Genomic DNA, 16,713 nt, shown 5'->3' on the forward strand with positions numbered 1-16,713 from the left:
TTTTTTCCCTGCTTTTCTAGTATCCCAGTATAAATGCCATTGTCACTTGTGGATCTTTGCCTCATTCAGCATCACAAAAGTGGTAACATCTTAGTTTTCCTAGGCAAACACTGAACCTAAATTGTGTATGAATGTGTGTGTTTGTGCAAATGGGATGGAAACACATTGTAAATGGCTTTATATTCATACCAGAATTTGACACAACAGAAAGAGTCATCATATCTGCTCTTTATGCTGTTCTTAGCATGTATTAGCTCTCACAAATGTACAAATACGTAACAAACAGCCTCATAGTAACATCTGTTTACATCCTGTACAATGTTCTACATTCTTAACAGTAAAGATGAACTGCATTGAAAGATTTTATTTTCCTGTTTTAGGAAGAACAGACACTCAACAAAACTATTTTGTTTTTTCTTGCAGTGTTCTTCATTAAAAAGTGGCAAATCAGATATGCTTTTAGTGTTCGGGGAACAAAAAAGTACTTGTTGACCTGTAACTCAGTAGCACTGGATTCCAACATCTTACCTAAGAGGGACTGCTTTTAAGCCTTGTTGCAGGTGGACTAACATTTTAAACCAACACTTGGAGAGTCATCATTGTTTTAATCAAGGTCTGTTGATACTTCTGTTTCCCTGTTGGCTCTGTGTTTACCTGTTAAGAAGGGGACATTGAGGTATCATATCGCTTGTGGCCTTATGCTGCCCACTTTGTGACTGTAGGGTTTTGTCTAAGGTTTAGGGTTCCCATAGATGAGGAAGGTCGAAAAGCTTGTTTTTTGTCCAAGAAAAGGACAGAGTCGGGGACAGTACCTCTGGATTGGCAGACCGGGGTGGTGGTTCCCCTTTTTAAGAAAGGGGACCAGAGGATGTGCTCCAACTATAGGGGGATCACACTCCTCAGCCTCCCGGGGAAAGTCTATTCCAGGGTACTGGAGAGGAGGATCCGACCGATAGTCGAACCTCAGATCCAGGAGGAACAATACGGTTTTCGTCCTGGTCGTGGAACGCTGGACCAGCTCTATACTCTCCATCAGGTGCTCGAGGGTTCATGGGAGTTTGCCCAACCAGTCCACATGTGTTTTGTGGATCTGGAGAAGGCGTTCGACCGTGTCCCTCGTGGTATCTTGTGGGGGGTGCTTCGGGAGTATGGGGTCCTGGGCCCTTTGCTAAGGGCAGTCCGGTCCTTGTATGACCGAAGCAGGAGCCTGGTTCGCATTGCCGGCAGTAAGTCAGACCTGTTCCAGGTGCATGTTGGACTCCGGCAGGGCTGCCCTTTGTCACCGGTTCTGTTCATAATTTTTATGGACAGAATTTCTAGGCGCAGCCGAGGGCCGGAGGGGGTCCGGTTTGGGGACCACAGGATTTCATCTCTGCTTTTTGCAGATGATGTTGTCCTGTTGGCCTCATTGAACCTGGACCTTAAGCATGCACTGGGGCGGTTTGCAGCCGAGTGTGAAGCGAGCGGGATGAGGATCAGCACCTCCAAATCCGAGGCCATGGTTCTTGACCGGAAAAAGGTGGTTTGCCCTCTCTGGGTCGGTGGGGAGTCTTTGCCCCAAGTGGAGGAGTTTAAGTATCTCGGGGTCTTGTTCACGAGTGAGGGAAGGATGGAACGTGAGATTGACAGACGGATCGGTGCAGCGTCTGCAGTGATGCAGTCGCTGTACCGGTCGGTTGTGGTAAAGAAGGAGCTGAGCCGAGAGGCGAAGCTCTCGATTTACCGGTCAATCTACGTTCCTACCCTCACCTATGGTCATGAGCTTTGGGTCATGACCGAAAGGACAAGATCCCGGATACAAGCGGTCGAAATGAGTTTCCTCCGTCGGGTGGCTGGGCGCACCCTTAGGGATAGGGTGAGGAGCTCAGTCACCAGGGAGGAGCTCGGAGTAGAGCCGCTGCTCCTCCGCGTCGAGAGGGGCCAGCTGAGGTGGCTCGGGCATCTGTTTCGGATGCCTCCTGGACGCCTCCCTGGGGAGGTGTTCCGGGCATGTCCCACCGGGAGGAGACCTCGGGGAAGACCCAGGACACGCTGGAGAGACTATGTCTCTCGGCTGGCCTGGGAACGCCTCGGGATCCCCCCGGAAGAGCTGGAGGAGGTGTCTGGGGAGAGAGAAGTCTGGGCATCCCTGCTTAGACTGTTACCCCCGCGACCCGGCCCCGGATAAGCGGAAGAGAATGGATGGATGGACAGTTTAGGTCAGTAGATGGTTTTGGTCGCTGGTGGATGTTTGGGTCTTTATGCACTAATCCTGATAAACCCTCTGTGGTCCTTGCAGGTATAGGCCTCGCTCTGATCGCTGCAGTAAAAGGATATCGTTGTATTATTACCATGCCTGAGAAGATGAGCATGGAGAAGGTATGCAGCTCTTTAAGTGAACATTCATTTGTTGTGTAAGTTGGATTTGCGTCATTGACTAACTGGAATCTGGACTTGTGTCATAGGCGGATGTGTTGAGAGCTCTTGGGGCAGAGATTGTGCGGACACCGACCTCTGCATGTTTTGATTCACCAGAGTCTCATTTAGGCGTGGCTTGGGAACTAAAAAACACAATCCCCAACTCACACATCCTTGACCAATATCGCAATCCCAGTAACCCCCTGGCTCATTATGACACCACAGCGGAGGAGATACTGGAGCAATGTGACGGTTTGTGCTTTAGTCACTTGTTGTTGGCTAGTCAGTTCTTTGTGTTACTTCTCAATATATGTGGGTTGAAATCAATCTGGATGATGAGAAGCTGCAAAAAATCACAGCAAAAACTTATGAAAAATTATGAATTAAATGTGTTCAGTCTTAAAAAACCTTAATGATATTAGATTATTGAGCAGGAAAGCCCTTCAGTTTTTCTATTTCTGACCAAAAATCACTACTAGGTCAGTAAATGTACAACAATGGTTTCATTCATTCATTATTCTGATGAATTGCACAATCTTTTTTACTTCTTTTCAATAGGATCATTAATATTCATATGTGGGAGGTATCTTCTTCTCCAACACAATGTCCAAATGTCTAAAAAAGTTTTCATATCTTTTATATGTATGTGCAAATAAATACATTTTCACATTCAGTGTGTAGTTGTACTTCGCTCCAGGTAAAGTGGACATGTTGGTGGTTGGAACTGGGACAGGTGGGACACTCACTGGAGTTGCTCGGAAGTTGAAAGAAAGGTGCCCCAGTGTAAAGGTAAGACATTGTCTGTGACCACATTCATTTATTAATGTGTTAAATTTGTGTGGACATGTTGTGGTCTAATCACCATTATTTACAAAGATTATAAGGTGCTTCTGTGTATTTAAGAGTAACAGTGTAATTTCTTGTATTAATAATGTCAGTGTATTATTTAGATACATATAGGAACCAAATGTGAGGTCATTGAAAAGGGGCTTTAACTACAGGGCCCATATTCTGTAATTACAGGTTATGTTCGAATCTCTGAACAAAAATCTGCATGATTCAAGGAAGAAGGCAAAGAGAATTTATATTGTAGTTTTCCTCTTCAATTTATCTGCAACAACGGTATCCAATTTTAGCTTTTTCTCGCAGTAGATCAGTATGTGTATTGTAGAGATGTAACGATTACCGGTATAATGATAAACCGTGGTAAAATTACAGACAGTTAGTATTACTGTTTAAATTCTAATTATCATGATAACCGTGTTTGATTACCGCACTTTTAGGGGAAAAAACCCTATGTAATGATCTGCTTTTATGTCAAATATTTGAGTATAGTTTTAATTTATTACAATTTTGATTTTATATACCTAATATTTGGAACCAATATTCACTTTTAAAGTCTTTGAAAAGGTTCGTTAAGCATCTTTGTGTTATTAATGCAATAAATTATATACATTTTTCAAATCTGATTTTATTTTTTTTGTGTGTTTTCTGGCCTTTTGTGTTGATATAGTAGGTTAAAGTGAAAAAATAATAGGCAGATGATAAAAATGAAGTTGTGCTGAAAAAAAAATAAGATACCAAACATGGGTATAGTAAACATTTGCTTATATAGTATATAAAGGCAAAATCAGAAGTACTGAGAAACGGACAAAATAGGCTCAGACCACTAAGGAGTAAAACTTGAATGTTTCTGCCAACAGAAAGTACATTGTGCCTATTATTTTATTTGTTTTTTTGTTTGTTTTTTTTAAAATACAACTTGGTTAAATTATTTCAGTGTGTGTATAAGTACTTTTTGAACATTTTGAGCACAATTTCAACAATACCGTGATAATAATGATAACCGTGATAATTTAGGTCACAATAACCGTGATACGAAATTTTCATATCATTACATCCCTAGTGTATTGGAACTCAGTGGTTAAGAATATACATCTAATTTCACATTTTGCTCCCCAGTGCATACATACTGTATATGTCTTATATATATACTGCACAGAAACACTGTAGCTCAGAAGTTGAGGATTAAGACAATGTTCAGTATATGTTGCAGCCTATAATATAAAGCATTACATATTATTTTATAAAACAAGTTTCAACTCTAAATTACGTTGCAACATAAACTATATAACCTGAACCTTTATTGTTAAATTTGTGGACCCATATATGTGTGGGTGCTTCTATGAAACTGGGTTCATTTTTTAGACCCAATAATAAAAGAGAAATTTAGTCATGTTTCCTCCCAGGATATACCTAATGATGACCACAGATAAATGCAAAAAAAAATTATACTCATGCTCTGAGCCATCCCAAAATTAATGAATTTCTAAAAAAATATTGGGGACAAAAATTGAACAAAAATTGGGACAGGAAAAGCTACCTAGGTGTCAGTGCATTTGATCTCAAAAACATGGCTTGAAATGGTCTTATATACCACTATAAATAAAGACACTGTGTTAAATTTGATGATCCTAATGGTTTTTCTAACCCAGACATGCAGGTTTTTCATGAATCTCAGTCTCATTCCAGAAGTTTTGTGTGTAACTCTTTGTGTCCTCTGGCGTTACATGCAGAACCTGCCCATTTAATCACAAATAAATCGTGAGAGATTTTGCAACAGCGGTCATTTTTGTGAAACACTCTGCCTTGCATAATTAGTTAGATTCCCAAAATGTACCTGTGAGAAAATAAAAAGATATTTGAAAAAATGGTAGCCCTTAATTTTCGTCTTCTTTTTACTGTGTTACATGCGAATTCTTGTAAAAAAATAAAATAAAAAAATGTGTTTTATCTGAAAATTTGCGTCTCTTTTATCTCAGTAAATATATTTTTTTAAAAATAGACCTAAAGTGCTTCCAAATTTGCTTCATAACATTATTCTACATCTGGTTTTAATTTTTAGCCCCAGTGTCCTGTTTTTACCAGTTTCATAGAAGCACCCATGTACATAACACTATTTACTGAATAATTCTAGATAGTCGCAGTGGATCCTGAAGGCTCCGTTCTACTTGGATCAGAAGAAAATGATGAAAACAAGAAGAATTCATTTGAAGTGGAGGGCATTGGATATGACTTTATCCCTACAGTGTTGGACAAATCTGTGAGTGTGTTTATGCATGTTTTTACTTTCAAAACACTGGTTTTGCTGTTTTTTCACAAACACAGATCTTTTTTTCCTTAATTAACAGAGAATATTGTTGTGAATATAAATTTCTTCTCTGTTGTGTCGTACAAATCTCTGCAGCTTGTTGACATGTGGTATAAATCCAACGACAAGGAGGCTTTTATCATGTCACGGAAGCTGATCAGGGAGGAGGGTCTTCTGTGTGGTAGGTTCATGTCACTGTAGCCGTTCTTTATATTTAGCAGCACTCACAGAAATCATAGCACCTTGATGGTTTGTCCCATATATTCTATGGTTTGCTGTTTGTACTACAGGGGGCAGCTCTGGATCAGTCATGGCAGCAGCAGTGACGATGGCTCAGCAGCTAAAGGAGGGTCAGCGCTGTGTTGTTATCCTGGCTGACTCTGTTCGCAACTATATGTAAGAAACACACCTGATCCATGACCGCAGATACTGTTTATTTATTAGTTTAGTTTATTCCTTTTGATCCCCATTAGCTGCTTGGCCTGATCACAATCAAGGTGAACAAGTATATTTGCATCAGTTATTAATCAGTATTGCAAAAAGATACCCCCAAAACCATTCCCAAAATGTTTCTTTGGCCATCTTATTACTAGATCTTGCAATCCTCCAAATTTGACGAAAATTGGATAAAAACTGATAAAATGGCGACCCAATGAGCATGAAAACGTGGACAATTTTATTGTTATAAGAGAGCAAAATTATTGTACATAATGTTTTGTAACACAATAAATAATTACTACTCAACTCCTGCGTCTTTTTTATTACAAAATACACACATCACATTGCTTTTCATTTATTGATCATTTTTGTTGAACAACTGTTTGATTATCAATTCTTATTTTCAGTATTAAGACAATCAACCATTTTGTTATAAAAACCCTTCTTTTACAGCCCTTTAATTGTTATAATAGAATGGGAACCTGTTATTTAAGTATTATTATGACTAAATATGCACAACTAGACAGATTTTGGTATGCTCCCTGGCTGCAGAAAATTTGGGAACAATGTGGCAAACGGATATTTATGTCAAACCGCATGTTTTCAATGGTGCGTTGTTCACCAAAATTCATGTAGTGTCCGTACACCAATATACTTCCATCAATAATATGGCGTATATGCCTTATAGATATATTGTTAAAACTTGTTCACAAATGTTTATTTACTCCTATACCAGGAAGACTTAGTTACAGATCTAACAGAGATGCCACCATGTGGTAAGCCAGATTTCCATTCCAATCTTATGGAGTCCATACACCATATCAAAATATGTGGGTCTAATTTTATTGTTTCTGTCATTATATGGAATTTTTCACCACACATGCTTTGGACACCACATCTATGCAATAAACAATGCATGATTATCCTGAGTGCTGAAACATTTGTATATCTTTGTAGGCGGTCAGTATGGAGGCTATTAGGCTGTAGTGTCCATACACTGAATAACTTCTGATTTGACAGGGGCAAGCCTGCGAAATTTTTAGTAGACACCATAATACAAAAATATTTTGGACTTTAAAAGAGAAATATCAGACAAATGAAATGGCCTGTCTGTTTTTTTGATAGAGCATTATTATTTTTTATCTATATGTGCAGTCTTTCTGGTACCCTTGATTGTGATCAAGTCGTGCTGCACACCACAGCAGCTATTCTTCCTTGGGTCATTAAACAACATAAAAACAAAGCACCACAACTTCCCACAAGTTGCTCCTCGATCAAGATGTACACTCTTGCGACACAACACGAAAACCAAAATTCAACAGCAAAAATACAAGGCAAAACAATTACAATAACAGTAATAGTGCCAACAACAACAAAAGAATAAATAAATAAATAAAATAAAACCCAAGAAACAAAAACATAAACAGCTCCACAACAAACAAAGAAGAACAGACCATCTACTGTAACTATGTAGAGAACAGAGCATTCTGAATCATAAAAATCATACTGGTTCTTCTGCAGTGGTGGAACATAAATGAACTGTTTGAATAATATAGTATACCTAAGTACATATCTGAGGTAGTTGTATTTCACTTGAGTATTTTCAGTTTTACTCCACTATATTTTGTCAGCTTAAGTTCATTTCCTTCTTGTCCTTTAAAACTATGTATCTACAAATGTGCTGAATATGATAATATAATGGAATAGACTTTTTTTTACTGGGCTTTTAAAAAGTTTAAACTCATCTCGCTCTTGGTAATGCATTTTCACAAAGCTTCAAGATATATGATCTCCCGCAGTAACTTCAATGCTATTACAATCTGATTAAAAACCAAAAATAATGTGACTTTTTGTGTTTGTTGGGTATTACTCACCTTTTCCTGTTTTGTTAAATGATAATATAATAGAAACATTCTTTAGTCCTACATTTCATAATGTTGTTTTTCAATAAAATATATTAAAAAGGGGGCACGCTGCTGACTCATCTTCAACCTGGATGTGATTCTTGACCTGGGTCCTTCAATTCATGTCACACACACCCCCCCCCCCCCCCCCCCCTCTCTCTTGCTCTCTCTCTACAAAAAATAAATGCAAAAAATATATAGAGATTTTAAAGTAAAAGACTATAATAAAGCAATGCAGAAACATGATCTTACAGAATATAATGTATTGTTTTAGATTAAACTTCTAATGTTGTGTAGGATGTTTTGTGGCTGTATATGTTAAAGAGCTCTATTTGGTTTTCAGTGTAGAAAAAATTTCATTTAAAGATTCTGATTAAAAACTAGCAAAAACTGTTCAACCTTTATTTGTAAAACACAGCGTCCACTTTAATGAGGCGGGAATATAAACTGAAAAAACATTAAAATAGTAATAAAACACTGAGAGTGACCGTTTTACTGCACAATAATTACTTACTTTACATACTTTAATTACATTTAGCTGTTATTGTTTTACATGTACAACTTGTACTTGTAGTGGAGTATTTTTACTGTGTGGTAGTAGCACTAGGATCTGAATGCTTGTTGTCATTTGGTTTCCAGGTCAAAGTTCCTCAGTGACCGGTGGATGTGTGAGAAAGGTTTCCTCACTCCAGAGGCTCCGATGGATCACCAACCCTGGTATGAAAGTCATTTCTATCCATTAGGTACAACATGACAACCACGGATGAGACTAAAGGAGTTTTGTGTTTGTCTTTGAGGTGGTGGAAGCGGACTGTCCAGTGTCTCCATCTGTCTGTCCCCCTTACTATCTCACTGTCTGTGACCTGCCAGAAAACCATTGAGATCCTGAAGGAGAAAACGTTTGATCAGGCTCCAGTTACAGATGAGTCTGGGTACATGTTTTCAACAGTTTATGAACAATATCGGCTCCTTCATGTGAATTAACAGCCAAGTGTATCAAGAGGATGATGACACATGAGTGCATTTCCATTCCTTTACAATCCTACTCTCAGAAAATCACCTATCTTGTATTGATTCCACGACAAAATTACAAAATCTACTGCCCCATTCCTGTATGGTGTTTTTTTTTTGAAGTGGGAAATATGTAGGTGTTGCAGGGTTCATCTGGTACTTCTGTCACTTTACATTTTGCAGAAGAAATTTTCAGCTTACTTTCATATTATTCATTATTATGAACAACTACACATATTTGTATGATACCTCCTTCTGCCCACTTCCACTGACATTTTTTCCTGAATAAAATGGATGAGATATGTATATCTGATCATGTAACAATTCAGTATTGAATATTTTATTCAATAGTGAGTTATTTACTAATAAATTTTCAAACTATAAAGACCCAAAGATCCATCACCAACCAAAAGCATCTATTGATCAAAACTTTTTAATACCTACTGATCCATTAATCCTATCAATACATGTAAATAATTGGTGTAAAATACAGTTTGTCATCTTTTCATGGTCTTCAGATATGACCCATTTGTACATTCAGAGGCTCCGTAGTGAATGTGGAAACACCGTCATGTTAATACTGATTTTAATACTGACCATAAGTCTTCTATTAGTTTATAAGACACTTATGATAGCTCTTCAGTTTTCATTCTCTTTCTAACCACAGGCCTAGATAGGAATGTTTGCTCTCAGTTAGTTTCTCAATTCTGCATATTTTGTAAGCTACTTTGTCTCTAACGATACCACAAGATACAGCATAACCCAACTCCCTAAAACTTCCCAGGACAACTCCAAGGTCTTGCATTCTATCTGTTTGTATCTTATTTTCTTTCTTCTGCTTAGCGACAGCGTCATACATCATATTAGCCAATCACATTTAAGCTTAGCACAGGCTACTATAAGTTAGACTGACTTCCTGGACAGGTCAGAACTGACTTCTGACAGAGGGCGAAGCTTCGTTTGTCAGTTTCTCACTTGTGCACAATAAAGGAAGGCCTGACTGACAACCAGTCCATTCTTCACAAATTTCTTTGTCGTTTACGCCTCCATGACAGTCATCTTCTACAACATTGATTCACCAGTAAAACCCATGGAATTGGATCAATGACAGTTGTTGGACACACTAGGTTTATATTCAGTTAATGATCTATTTTACTGAAAACGTCACTTTTTCTGTAGTTTTCCGTTTCTTATATAATAACCCTAAACTTTAATCTGAGCTTTTATGAACTTTTTCATGATCAGTGAATTAAATATAGGAAAATACCTGATTTATCCTGATGAAATGCAAAATACAGAGGGTAATATTATAATACATGATGATAAATTACTTAAGAATGGTTAAATATAGAGGAAAAATTCATTTGGGAACTGACAGAGAAGTGGAACAGGGTCTTTATGGGTTAATGATCAGTAAATCTGAGTAATTTTTTTGACAAAAAAGTAAAATATTTCTCATTCCAGCTTCTTAATTTTAACCTTTTCTTTCTACTGCCCTATGACAGAAAAGTGAATATCTTTGGGTTGTTATCTTGAGCTGTGGGTAACATGATTTTCTGACATTTTTGTAATCAAACTAATCAGTTAATTGTGAAAATAAGATTAATCAGTAGTGAAAATAATCATTAATTGCAGTTATTAATAATACTATTCCTGTATTATCATTAGAATCTAACCATAGATCAGAGTTTTAAAATTGATCACTAGTGGTGATCAGTGGTCATTTAACCCTTGTACCTGTCTGGAAACACCTGTGATGAGCCAAAGTCTGTGTCACAGGTAGATTTTCTACGACCTGAATAATAGTCCACAGAAGTGGGTGGAATTCTTGCTTCCTTCTCACCATTTAAATTACCATATTTTGAAAGGTAATTATAGAATCTTTGCTCAGTTATGCCAAAAAATATCAAGCGCTGTAGTTTTCATTAAGAAAATAGTCAACAGGTTAATCAGCAGCTTTAGTCCACAATGTAATTCATTCAATTTGACATTAATTTTAACTGTGCGTTTGTGGACAGTGGGATCCTGGGGTCGGTGACTCTGGGGACCCTCCTCTCCTCTCTCCTGTCTGGGAAGCTCATACCCTCAGATCCGATCTGCAAAGTGCTCTGCAAGAATTTCAGACCGGTCAGTAACTGATTAGAGACTGCATAGTTACACAGGTAGTGCACAAAAAAGAGTTGAATCTCTGTACATTGTTCTTTTAGGTCCACCTGACAGATGACCTGGGAAAGCTGTCACACATTCTGAAAAATGAACACTTTGCCCTGGTGGTTCATGACCACACACAATGTAAGACCCTTTAGTCTTTGTCCATAACACTTACGAATAGAGATAAACATAGAATAGAATAGAATAGAACAGAACAAAATAGAATAGAATAGAACAGAATAGAATAGAATAGAATAGAATAGAATGTCTTTATTGTCATTGTATAGGTACAACGAAATTTAAGGTGCAATCCTCTGTAGGTGCCATAGAAGTATAAATGATATATAAAAAACTATAAAAACTGAAAATATAAAAGTAAAACCCTGGACGGCATAAGTATCTAAAAAGAAAAAAAAAAAGCACAAAGTGCAGCACAGAAAAAGTGTCACTGGAAGTATAAAAAAAATAAAACATCTTCATATACACATAGACAACATTTAGCAATAGTACACTTAGTCACTGGAGCAAAATCCCTCCAGTAATCCTTAGTGGTCTGGCAGAACACCCAAAATACTGCTGTTGTATTGATTTACACTTTACAGACATTATCATTGCATTTTGGGTGTAAAAAGTAAATGTCTTTAGAAGAGTCATGACTTTATTTTTATTCATGAATGTAAATGCATGTTTTTACACACCAGTACATTCAGTAAATAATATTTTATCTTTTTCACGTTCTGGGACACAATAGGTTTAAGATAGTGGAAAAAAGAGACATTTGTTTGTTGAGAATCTAGCTGTTTCACAGGACATAATTACTCGTTCCACTGTATTGATTGTCTTGGCAAAATAGACAGCATGGAGCTCTGATATAAAAAAGAAAATGGAAAAAAATACACTGCTACACTGACACAAATCACAAAGAAAAAGCGAAGCGAACAGAACAACTAACTGAATAAATGAAAATGTCAAAAGTACAAGTTTTACTGATACTTTGACAGTTGTTTCCTCAGTCCTTCTTAGTCTTTCACATACACCTGACAAACACCAACACCATCAGCCTGGCCCAAAAGCAAACAGAAGGATAAACAAAGATGCATTTTGTGAAGTTTTGGCAAAGAAACCATTTCCTTCCTGATGCTGCCACCTAATGGCCAAAGTTTGTAACAGCAGGTAAATACAGACTAATTGAAAAGTGTTATGATAAATGATCCCCTCACAATGTTAGAGTACATTATGAACGCAAATTAATACCAATGTAAACAAATCAACAACACATTCGGTTGTTTCCTAACACCTTTCAAGTATTAGGAAATTAAACTGCGATTTTGTTTTGACTAGATTAAGAAGATAATTTTACTGAGGTACAGCCCACCAACAAACTGAGGTTACTGAAGTATCTAGAATTAACATAAAAACCCAAATCCATAGAATGTATCTTTCAAAAACATAAAATGCTTTTAATCATTCCCATCAAATACATTTAAGACATTTATTGTAATTTTAATGAACTGCTACTGATTTTCGTTTTATTCATCATCTATTTTTGTTGAATTTTATTTCATTTTCTTTTTATCATACTTGTTTCCAAAACTTCATCTTCTGTAGCCGTTAATATTTATATGTTGCTGATTATCTGTTTTTATTGTTTTTGTAATGTAACCGTCTCTCTCTCTAGATAAGGCTGATGGTTCGGCTTCTCAGATGCAGAAGTTGTTGGCCGTTGTGACTGAGATTGACCTCCTCAGCTACATCACCACACATGAGGAGCAGGATTCAGCCTCGCTGGAATCCTCACTGTTTTAACGTGGCCGGTGTCATTCTGCTGATCAGTTAACAACACAGAAGCACCGGTGTTTAACCATAAATCATGTGCTTTCACAGTTTTGATCCACAGCCGTGAAGATGATTTATCAACTTTTATTTTTGTTCAACATAAGCAATAGGATACACAGTTATACATAGTTGGTCTTTATACTCACAGAGCTGAATATTCAATCATTAGCCTTGCCAAAGCCTTGCCTTCCTTCACTTATTAAGTCATAAATTTACATTGATTGTTATTCTGCTCACCTGTCAGCTGATTCAGAAGGGCCTTTTAACATCTACAGAACCAGTATATTCATCTAATAACATGTAACTGCTCAGCTTTAGATTTTTCAAGTCTGAAATAACATGTACAGACTGTTTACCCTGATTCATACTCACTGGATGTAATTAAATCATCACGAGTAAATGATTTTTCAATATCAAGAATCGTTTTATGTCCTGTTTATTTACACTTTAAATTATTTCCTCAGAGTCCTAACCACTTCTGCTTTGTTGTTTTTGCAGTGCTGCAGGAAGCATGCATTATCATTTCTGCTCTTTTTTTCAGATACAAAAAACACAGAAACTCAGAATCAAATGACTTCTACAGGCTAAAGTCAGTATTTAGTGTGACAAAGTAGTGCAAATATTAACAAATGTCAGACATGGGGATCAGTGCAGTAAATCTGTCTGAATAAAAGAGTTACAGACATGTTGAGGTCACACTAAATACTTGACGCTTAGGTTTGTAGAAGCTGTTTATTTTCCTGAATTTTTGTTGGTAATTATTTCCATATTTTCTGTATATCTTGGTTGTATCTTAAAACAGAAACTGTTCATTATAATTTTGCTAAAACAGTTAACCTAATGATAACCTAAGACTTTTGTACAGTGTTGTATATTTACAGTATGTTATTGAAACTACTGCCAGTTACTTTACTTCATATTTATAGGAAAGTAATGTAATCCTACTGTAATGCAATTTATAGTACATAGGTGTTGACTGCATTTCTGCAAAATACCATTTTTCTGTATTTTTTTTCAGTTGCATTCACAATGATATCTCCACTAATATTTCACTTAAATATCCTTTTAAGTGATATATTACTGTATTACTGCTCATATATTAGAATAATTACTCATACTAAATGAGGGTACACCTGTAGTCAAACACCGCATGACATTTAGGTAAATTTATAACAGTTAAAATTTCAGGTTGTGAGATTTAGGAGGTTCTGGTTTAAGAATGTGAATACAACAGCCATAATAATGTTTTTATTAGTCTTTATGTAATTACACAAAACAAGAACAATCTTTTCAGTACCATTATATACAGATGGAGCATTTCTAGCATGTTCGTACTGTAGCTCATAATGGACATCTCCCTTTCTTTTTCCATTTTATATAGTATAGTAGTGTCAACTAGTGTAAAGTTACTTTAACATGAATATTATACTCTGTATTTTGCTTTTTTTCAGTGAAAATCATATATTTTCCTATAGTTAATACACTGATCATGTAGATTTTCATGAAAGCTCAGATTAAAGTTGAGGGTTATTATGTCATAAATAGAGAAGACTGAAGAAAAAGTGACTTTTTAACAAAATATATCACTAACTGAATTTAACCCTTTCATGCATGAATTATGAGGACCTTAGTTAAGATTTTTTTTTTTCCTGAGTGTTTTTATTCCTCTTTAGGCACAAAAAAATGCGGTAGAAATTTTTTTTATGAACCTATTTTTTATGGAGTTAGAAAAATGTCCGCTCAGCTGGACACCATGCATTTAATTTTTGAAGCAATAAAACATGTATTAAAGACACATCATCGGAAAGTGATATACTGTGTGAAAACTATGAAATAAAAACATTTTTCATGCAGCTAATCTGATGTTTTCTCACATTTTAACATACTCTAATACTAGTTATTACTCACTTCATGGAGATAACATGAAAAAAAAAAACATGAATATCTAAGAAAACAGCTGTAGAATAGCTGTCCACTATAGTGACCAGTATGCATGAAAGGGTTAAAACAACTGTCTCCATCAACTCATTTAATTCCATTTAGATTTTACTGGTGAATGAATGTTGTAGAAGATGACGGTGTTTCCACGTTCACTATGGAGCCTCTGAACGTCCAAATGGGTCATATCTGATGACCATGAAAAGATGACAAACTGCATTTTACACCAGTTATGTCCATGTATTGATAGGATTAGTGGTTCAGAAGTTATTAAACATTTTATATCAGTCGATGCTTTTGGTTGCTGGTGGCTGTTTGGGTCTTTATGGGTTAAAAAGCCTAAAACAGACAAAACAATGGACTTAGACATTTTTACAGCCACTTAAGTAGAGGTTGGAGTATTCAGGTGATTGTAGTCTGAAACTTTACCACAAGAGTTCATTAAATATCACACACTAAAACTTTAAACTGTGAGGTGTGAGAAAAAAAACCCATTGTACGGTCGACTATACCTGTGCAGTATTTTGCATGTTTTAAACCTGCTTTTGGATTCTATGTATATTAAACTAAGTGACAAGAGACAATTTTGAGAAACATTTTTACCTTCACCAAAGAGTAGTATGTAGTCTGTCAGCTGGATTACACAAAAACTACTACATAGACTTTGATGAAATATGGTAAAGGCTAGGGCATGGGATGAACTTAAATGAGATTAAATGAACCCTAAGGGGTCGTGATTTAAGTGGTTAGTACATGATGTACAAATGAGTCATAGTAGTAGTGAAAGTACATAAAGTACGTTGAGTCAAAGCAGCAGTCCAGTTCCACCCAGGTCCATCTGCCATGTAGGAGTTGAGTCTGATGGTAGTGGGGGTAAAGGATGTTCTGGAACGTTCAGTCCTGTAATTAGTGACACTCAGACTAACTAAGAACCCAAAATGAATCATTCTATTGTATAATATGATATTATACAAGTGTAAGTGTAAGTACAACATAGTAACAATACATGCGCCAACAGAGAATATCCAGTTGTGCAGACCTATGTACTAAATTATTATTATTATTATTTTTAATTTACCATGTTTTAAACTCTGAAACTTTATTTAGAAATTACTTAAATTGTTTAAGAATAATTATGTAACACATTAAAATCTACGACAGTGTATTAGGGCCACATAAGAAAAAAAACAAAAAAACACATAAACACACATAAATGCAACAGAGAGTTCAGTCAGTATTGAAAAATTGTTTATAAATAGCCAATGTGTTAGTACTTTTTTTTTTATTATATATGAATTCTAAAGATTTAATATAATTTTCAACTTCTAACAGGAAGATTTTAAAATTTGGGTGTGTTTTAGTATATTTGCTTTTATGTATATGAAATTTTCCAAATAATATGAATAAATTTACAATAAATTCTAGATCGTTAGTATCATGTTTAAAATAAGTAATTACATTTTGGGATGTTATATTTATTTTATTGTTACTTTTAGATATGATATAATTTTCAATTTTGGACCAAAAATTAGAAGAACGTTCACATAAAAAGAATAAGTGTAAAGTAGATTCAGATTCAGATTGACAAAAGTTACATATTTCTTCCACATCATAAAATCGACACAAAATAGCGTTGGAGGGATTCATGTTATGTAAAATTTTGAGATGTAAAATTCTAATTTTGCTTGTAACAAACATCACACCTTGGTTGTGGAATGAGAAGTGTTCCTTTCACATAGTGTTCTGGAATCATAATTCCACCGTTATCACAGCTCTGTTACTACATTCAGAGGTGTTACAGAGCCGCGATAAAGGTGGGACCAGATGATCCATGATTTCATTTACACAGACATCGTCATTCTGGAATAAAGGTGAAATATTCCTGTA

The 16,713-nt window shown here is 36.0% G+C and overlaps 1 protein-coding gene across 1 annotated transcript; it reads left to right on the plus strand.

The window, feature by feature from the left end:
• The first annotated feature begins 2,195 nt into the window (after positions 1–2,195).
• LOC115412456 (cystathionine beta-synthase-like) lies at positions 2,196–13,255 on the plus strand. The gene is made up of 11 exons (XM_030124984.1): positions 2,196–2,358; positions 2,445–2,649; positions 3,095–3,186; positions 5,375–5,500; positions 5,645–5,729; positions 5,839–5,944; positions 8,530–8,607; positions 8,688–8,822; positions 10,920–11,028; positions 11,109–11,193; positions 12,731–13,255. Exons 1-11 carry the CDS (start codon positions 2,227–2,229, stop codon positions 12,856–12,858), a joined length of 1,281 nt encoding a protein of 426 aa, XP_029980844.1. The 5' UTR covers positions 2,196–2,226; the 3' UTR covers positions 12,859–13,255.
• Positions 13,256–16,713: the final 3,458 nt, after the last annotated feature.

This window comes from Sphaeramia orbicularis, chromosome 21, assembly GCF_902148855.1.
Source record: "Sphaeramia orbicularis chromosome 21, fSphaOr1.1, whole genome shotgun sequence".
Classification (NCBI taxonomy): domain Eukaryota; kingdom Metazoa; phylum Chordata; class Actinopteri; order Kurtiformes; family Apogonidae; genus Sphaeramia; species Sphaeramia orbicularis.

Bases quoted from the DNA above. Each gene is read 5' to 3' on its own strand.
- LOC115412456 (XM_030124984.1), top strand. From the start codon at position 2,227: ATGTTTGGGTCTTTATGCACTAATCCTGATAAACCCTCTGTGGTCCTT. The intron at 5,501-5,644 runs GTGAGTGTGTTT...AAATCTCTGCAG, and splicing joins CTACAGTGTTGGACAAATCT to CTTGTTGACATGTGGTATAA. The intron at 11,029-11,108 runs GTCAGTAACTGA...TTGTTCTTTTAG, and splicing joins TCTGCAAGAATTTCAGACCG to GTCCACCTGACAGATGACCT.